Source organism: Fringilla coelebs (assembly GCF_963513975.1).
Source record: "Fringilla coelebs genome assembly, chromosome: 2".
Classification (NCBI taxonomy): Eukaryota; Metazoa; Chordata; class Aves; order Passeriformes; family Fringillidae; genus Fringilla; species Fringilla coelebs.
Window position 1 is genome coordinate 25,905,399 of NC_140029.1, and position 7,558 is coordinate 25,912,956.

General features: G+C 52.4%; 1 protein-coding gene across 1 annotated transcript; it reads left to right on the plus strand.

The window, feature by feature from the left end:
- Positions 1 to 2,777: 2,777 nt before the first annotated feature.
- Positions 2,778 to 3,896, plus strand: SOX1 (SRY-box transcription factor 1; the record flags this gene model as incomplete). Its single annotated transcript, XM_084226497.1, has 1 exon — positions 2,778 to 3,896. The coding sequence occupies one exon, from the start codon at positions 2,778 to 2,780 to the stop codon at positions 3,894 to 3,896; it is 1,119 nt and encodes a 372-aa protein (XP_084082623.1).
- Positions 3,897 to 7,558: the final 3,662 nt, after the last annotated feature.

Genomic DNA, 7,558 nt, shown 5'->3' on the forward strand with positions numbered 1-7,558 from the left:
GAGCCCCTGGCTGCCCCCTCGAACTGGCTTTTACACCTTCCTCCCGCCCCTTCGGTCTATAGACACCCCCTGGCCGAAGGTGAGCGGGTGCGCCTGGGCCAGAGGCGCTCACGGCTGCAGAATATCCTCGCTCCCTAATCCCTGTCCGCGTTTCTCCCCGCTGCCGTGTTCGTGGTAGTTCGGCTGCTTCTAGGGGCATTCTGTGTTTATTTGCCAGGGGTTAGGGGAAACGGGGTAACCCCACACCGGGAAAAAGTCCAGGAGGGGACAGGCTCCGGGAGGGTGTGGATTAGCAGCTGCCTCTGCACCAGGGAAGGGAAAGTTCAGCCTCCGGTACAGTTTCCCGGGACGTAAGGGGGAGGGAAGCTGGTGTGTATCCCAAATTCCCAGGGATAAGGGTGTGCTCCCACGGGATCCACTGGCTGGCAGGATGCATAGGACTCATCCGGAAAAGACTGCCCCACGGCCATTCGACCCATTTATTTGTCAAGGAGGCCTTTAAGTGCCTTTCTATCAAATTTCAGGGAGAAATACCACTAGGGCCTTGGGTGAATAATTTGCAAGCCATGCCATCTTATCTCGCAGTTTTTACTCCTCATACTTTCATTTATCCATCCAAGTGGAAATGTGCCTTTCTGCAGTAACCTTCTCCCCCCTCTCCCTCCCCTCCTATCCCAACCATTTGTGGTTTTAATACATAATTTAGCAATCACAAGGGCCTCCCTTGTTTTGCCATGGCAAATACGGCAACTTAAGAAACTATCAGCTGGAGAAGCGCGGGTCGGCTCCTGCACCGTCTCTCCTGCCCTCTTTGCACCCTTACGGCTGTCTGGGAGAGAGTAACGTCCTCCCAAAAGCATCAGCACCCGAGTTAATAGCATCACTCAGACTGAGCTCAAAGGATAGAAGCAGGCTGAGCCTTCGGGCCGTCAGAAGTGGAGAGGCACTCTCCTCCCTCCAGCAAACCCATATTATCATGACGAGTCATTGGAAATGAGAAAAAAAAAGTCTAATCTTAGCCCAGTGCCTAGGACCGGTGCTTTGTGCACGGTGTATACTCCTCCTGAAGAAAACTTCTGGTGGTAATAACAGTAATTGGGGGAGTTGCAGCGTGATTCCAGCCTTGGATGGCCACTAGGGTCAGGAAAATTAACACGGACCGTGAAAAGAGCAGGCACGCTGTGTGTGCCTTTCTCCACCTGGCAAAAGACGAAGGGGGCGGCCGTTTATACATGCGTGGGCATTTGTGCGACGGACTTGCCATTCCTATGGCTGCAATTAAAGACTGCAGCATGAATTTCCATGCGGACTATTTTCTCCTCCCTATAAAAATAACTATAATCTCACAGGACAGCCAGGGCACAAAGGTAGTCTTTTAATGAAAAAAAAAATTCATACACCTGTACTTACTATATACAAAGATAACATGTTTCCGTGTACCTTCTTTAGTCGCAGGTGCTTTTAACTCCCCTAGGACTAAGTGAAAAACGGCTGCGTCCAGCCTCGTCCGCGTGCCAGGGCCTGGCACTAGTTTTAACACCTGGGAGAGACGTCTGAGGGGGCTCCGGAGAAACCTCCAGAACGAAGTCCCGCAATAAAGGCATGTTTACCCACCGCTCGCACGGCTGCGGGAGCGGGGCGGACGGCCTGGGCCGCCTCAGCCCCCCTAAATGCTGCTCGACGGCCGCCTCAGTGATGGGCGCGCCCAGCGGGGACGGGGCGGCTCCGGGGCTCCGTGCGGCGGCGCCCGGCGGGGACGGAGGGCCGGCCGGGGCTGAGGGGTGTCCCCGCCTCGGGGGCGCCCTCGGGGGCCGCGGCCCCTCCGCCCGCCCCCGCCGAGCGCTGCGCGCCCCGGCGCACGTCACCGCTCGGCGCGCGCCATATGCAAATGAACGCCCGCCGGCGCGCCCCTATTGGCCGCCGTCAGGCGATTTAAGGCGGGCTGGGCGCGCGCCGTATGGCTGCGGCGCCGCTCGCCCGCGCGCCCGGCGGCTCCTCCTCCCGAGCCGGCCCCGTCCCGGCCCTGCCCGGCCCGTCCCGCCCGGGCCGCGGGAGGGAGACCACCGCCAGCAAATTACTGTGCCGCCGGCCCCGGCCGCCGGGCTCGGCGCGTGTTTTGGTTGGGCTCCTTCCCCCACCCCCTCCCTCCCCCGATCCTCCTCCTGCATTTTTTTTTTTTTTTTTCAGTTAACGTTGAAATACTTTTTTTTTTTTCCGCCTCCTTTTCGCGTGGCGGTGGGTTCTCCTCTCTTCTTCTCCGTTCACCTGCGATCAGCGGATGCAAGTCACACACGCTCCCTCCCCTCCCTCCCTCTCTCTCTCCAAGTTAGCAGCAAAGAACAAAAAAAAATAGCTCCGTTAAGGATAAGAGCGGGAGCGGAGGGGTGTGCGCGCGTCTGCCGGGGAGCGCCGGCGAGCGGAGGACACCGCCGACGGCTCCGCACACTCCTCCCGCCGCGCCAAGTGAAGCAGCAAGTTTGCCGTGCACCTGTTTGAGCAGCTCGAACCCCCGTCGCCGCCGAGCCCCGAAAGTGATTTGCGAAAGGGAGAAAGTTTGTCGCCGGCAGGGTCGCCGATCGCTCTCCTCGCGGTTTTCTTCTCCTCCTCTTTTTTTTTTTTTTTTTTTTTTTTTTTTTTTTTTTTTTTTTTTTTCGCACGGCGGTCGCTACCTAGATACAAACGGGTTTCGCCTCGCTCGCTCCCCGGCCTCCCGGGCTCCTCTATGTTTGATTCATTTTTCACGTCTGGCACCGGTGGAAAATAAAAAAGCTATTTGAATGTACAGCATGATGATGGAGACGGACTTGCACTCCCCTGGCGGAGCACAGGCCCCCACGAACCTCTCGGGGCAGACCGGAGCGGGAGGCGGCGGTGGAGGCGGCGGCGGCGGGGGAAACAAAGCGAACCAGGACCGGGTCAAGAGACCCATGAACGCCTTCATGGTGTGGTCGCGGGGCCAGCGGCGGAAGATGGCCCAGGAGAACCCCAAAATGCACAACTCGGAGATCAGCAAGCGCCTGGGGGCCGAGTGGAAAGTCATGTCGGAGGCCGAGAAGAGACCGTTCATCGACGAGGCGAAGCGGCTGCGAGCGCTGCACATGAAGGAGCACCCGGATTATAAATATCGGCCCCGGCGGAAGACCAAGACCCTGCTCAAGAAGGACAAGTACTCGCTGGCCGGGGGGCTGCTGAGCGCCGGCTCGGCCGGGGGAGGCCCGGCCGGCGTCGGCGTGGGCATGGGCGTCGGCGTCAGCCCGGGCGGCGTCGGGCAGCGGCTGGAGAGCCCCGGCGGCACGGCCAGCGGCGGCTACGCGCACATGAACGGCTGGGCCAACGGCGCCTACCCGGGCTCGGTGGCGGCGGCGGCGGCGGCGGCGGCGATGATGCAGGAGGCGCAGCTCGCCTACAGCCAGCACCCGGGCAGCGGGGGGCACCCGCACCACCCGCACCCACACCACCCGCACCACCCGCACAACCCGCAGCCCATGCACCGCTACGACATGGGTGCCCTGCAGTACAGCCCCATCTCCAACTCGCAGGGCTACATGAGCGCCTCGCCCTCGGGCTACGGCGCCCTGCCCTACGGCTCCCAGCCCCACCAGAACTCGGCGGCGGCAGCGGCGGCAGCGGCAGCGGCGGCGGCCGCCTCCTCGGGTGCGCTGGGCGCCCTGGGCTCGCTGGTGAAGTCGGAGCCCAGCGTGAGCCCGCCCGTCACCTCTCACTCGCGGGCCCCGTGCCCCGGGGACCTGCGGGAGATGATCAGCATGTACTTACCGGCCGGGGAAGGCGGGGATCCGGCGGCCGCTGCCGCCCAGAGCCGGCTCCACTCCCTGCCCCAGCACTACCAGAGCGCCAGCACGGGGGTGAACGGTACCGTTCCCTTGACGCATATCTAAGCCCCCGCCAGCACCGGAGCGCCGGAGGGAGGCACGGACGCGGGCACCGGCTCGGCCGCCGCCCCCGGCCCCGGGCCGGCCTGCAGGACTGCGCGCCCCGCCGCTGCCACCGCACGCTCAGCCCCGGCCGCCTGCCCGCGCCCCGGCCCCGCGCCGCTCCTGCCCCGCTCCCAGGTTCCCCCCTCTTATTTTTGCCTCTCGCGCCCCTTCCCTCCCGCCCTCCCCCGCCTCTCTTTTTTTTTTTTTCTTTCTTCCTTCCTTTTTGTACAGAAATGTTTTGATGTTCTTGTAATAATAATAATAAATAATAATAATAATAACGAGAGAGAAAAAAGGTAACGGTTGCTTTACTTACCTTTTTTTTTAGAAGAACTAGTTTATGAAACTAGTTTTAGACTGAACTTCTGTGTTTTATCGAGACTTTTTGTACAGTATTTATCATTCACCCAAGAGACATAGAGCGTTTATTTGCGAAAGAGGAGAAAGAAAGAGAGAAAGGGGGGAAACGGCGGCGAAAAGAAAAAATACCAATAATAAACACACAAAGTTGTAGGTGATGCCAACTTTTATACCGCGCGGAACCGCTACGATTTCAGTCACGGACCGCTTCTTGCGAAGATTTTTTATTGACTAATTAACTCGAAGTTGATGAGGAAACGGTTCTCATTTATTACTCATGTACTAAGACAAATCCAAAAGAACACTTAAAAGTTTTTGTAGATATTCTCGAGGGTTTTTTGGGCTGGGGTTGGGGTTTTTTTTCGTTACTTGTTTGTTTATTTATAAAACTTTTTTGTTTTGTTTTGGAAGCTCCATTTTTTTTTTCCGGGGTTCGTAAAACTTTATTGTATCTGGATATTTTTGTTTGTTTGTTTTTTCTTTGATTTTGTTTTCTTTTTGCATCATTTCTTGTAAATGCATTGTGAAATAATTTTTATTTAGGCGGTACGAAGGAAATCAGATTGTGTATATAGTTTACTAAAAAGCCTTTCTGCTAAACGGAAATTCTAAGGATGAGGTCCTTTTTTTTTTTTTTTTTCCTGTTTTGATTAAATAAATTTCAAAGCGGAAAAAGTCACCTGTATAAAAGGAAAAGCTAACTGGCGAACACAGTGGTGTTTACCATGGTAAACCTGGAAACACAGCAGGGAAACCTAGATTTTGGGAAGGAAGTTTTAAGCAGCAGCGGCAAACAGAATGAAGTGCATTCTGCAGTAAATGTCGATGTTCCCTAACCTGTGTAAATCAGAAGGGGCGATAGTAGATTTATTTTTTTAATACTCGTTCCCTGCTTCAAGGGAAGGCAGTTTACTGCGTTACTCTTCTAGCCGTGAACGTTCATTTTGTAGATTTTATGGCTGGGCTGGTGGTCCGGACCTTGCCGGAGCCCTGACTTTTCCCCTGGGGAGTGATCGGGGGCTGCCCGCCCCTCTCGGCTCGGGCCCCCACTCGGCCGGGAGTTCCCGGGGGACACCCACCTCCCCGGGAAACGACAGGACACAGTCCAGCGCGGCACTTCCCCTCTAATTAACACCATGGAAAGTGAAAGCGCTTCTTTTTGCGCGTCCCGAAAAGAAAAGCGACTTCTAAACCTCACGCCCGACAAGCATTCCCATCCACTTGGGGCATTCCGGGGGGCGAGCGGGGAGCGGTGGGGTCACACCTTTCTCCCCCTTCCCCATCCCCCCGCCCCCCATTTTTAGCGACCGGTGCGAAAGCTGTCGAGGAAAACGATGCGTGTCATTTCATTACAGAATGTTGTTTAATGCTTTGAGATCTAATTTAATTTTTTTTTCTAGCTGTTGAGAGATACTTTTCTACATGTTAGAATTAAAAGTTTGCTGTAAACTACTGTAGCAAATTAATTTTTAAAGTAGTCATAGCTGCTTAAACAAAAGGAAAAATAATTAACTTCCAGGACTTCAGTGTCGATCCCAGCAGGCTGTAGGACTGTTCGTCTTTTAGCTCTGGTGAATAAGTACTGTATCCGTCCAGGAGTGGGGAAGTTTTAGTTAGCTAATGAGGAGCGGGTTTGGTCCGTTTTAGAGATTGCACTTCTATAATGCTGACATGTCAATTGACACATATAACTCTTAGGACTCCTGTCGATAATTTTGTATAAATCACTCATACTGAACGCAAAATTTTCATAGAAGCTGTCCATTGATTTCAGCCCAAACTTTTTTTTTTTTCCTTTTCTTTTCTTAACTATTCGAGCCTTTATTAAAATGGAGGAGTGTGCAGGTTCAGGCAGTCAGCAGACGACTTTTGGAAATGCTCAGCGACCAAAGAGTGCATACAGAAAGCAGGAACCTGTGGGAAACTTTCTGCGGTGTTGACCACCTCCAGCCAAACGCAGTCTTAGATGAAATTTTAAAAATAGCTGTACCTTTAGGTATGCAGATTAAGCTCTCACCTGTTGAACTGTTTCTTGTTGTCCTTCATGTGCATATACTCGTAAATATCAGTGCACACCATAGATAGCATCGTGACCAAGAGAAGTGTGTGTCTGTGTGACATGTGCACATACAGACACATATATGTCTGATGCACCCTTGTTACGTGCCTTTTTCTTTAAGGGTCATAGATGCTGAAAATCACATTTAATGGCAATGTAAAATAGAAAAATCCCAGCGAGAAGATCCTGTATCGCTGACTACGACTGATGGAACAGGATTGGAGCCGTCAAGGGAGAAAAGCAAACAAACATCTGTTCATTTGCGTCCAAACAGCAGAAATACTGTGGGGAAGTGCTTTTTTTATTTAAAAAAAAATATTATAACTCTCTAAATTAGCTCCTGTTAATGAGTTTTCCCTCCTACCATCACAATTTAGCGGCTCAATGGCGTTATGCCTAGAATAATAGGAATACCTGCACTTTCAACACAAGGGGATTAAAGAGACCCAATGTCGGCTATATTCAAATAAGCTTCAAACACTCTCAGCCCGCCTTTCAATGTAATGCAGTTCGCTCCGCAAATGTCCACCCCCCCCCCAAAAAAAAAAACAAAACAAAAAGCAAACCTTCACCAAAAAAACCAAACCAAAACAAACAAAAGAAAAAGAAAACAAAAAACCCGAGCAACCACGAAAAAAAAAACCAAAAAAAAAACCATCTCCATGAAATACCAAAAAACCGTCCACTCATCCCACCCCCTTGAGACACCATGGGGGTGTCAAAAATTCTTTTGTTGTTCGTGGTCTATTGGTTGGTTTGGGAGTTTGGTTTAATTTGAGTTAAACTTACGTTTGGGTATTTAAACAAAATAACTTTCCTAGGTAGATGAGTTGGGGTTAGATACAGTAACATAATTATATCTTCGGGCTTTTTGCTATGAAAGTTATATATAAGAGAATAATTGAATATGCAAAACTAAGAATAGGTTTAAGCGATTTATGGTTTAAGTACATTACATCTAAAATTGTATGAAATGTTCCTCCTATAGCATGATTGACAGAGCTATTAAAATCACGTATGTGGAAGAATTAAAGCAAAAAGTCATCTCGTTTTCAGTAAAAGAAAGGAAAATCCAGGGAGTAAGGCGAATGGAAGCGGGGCCGAGGTGCCTTCTGTGCGCAGTTAGGCTGCGTGTAGCGTGGGGAGCTTGGGGTCAAGGTGCCCCTGGGCCAGAGCCCACCCCCGCGGTCACCGCTCGCCCCGT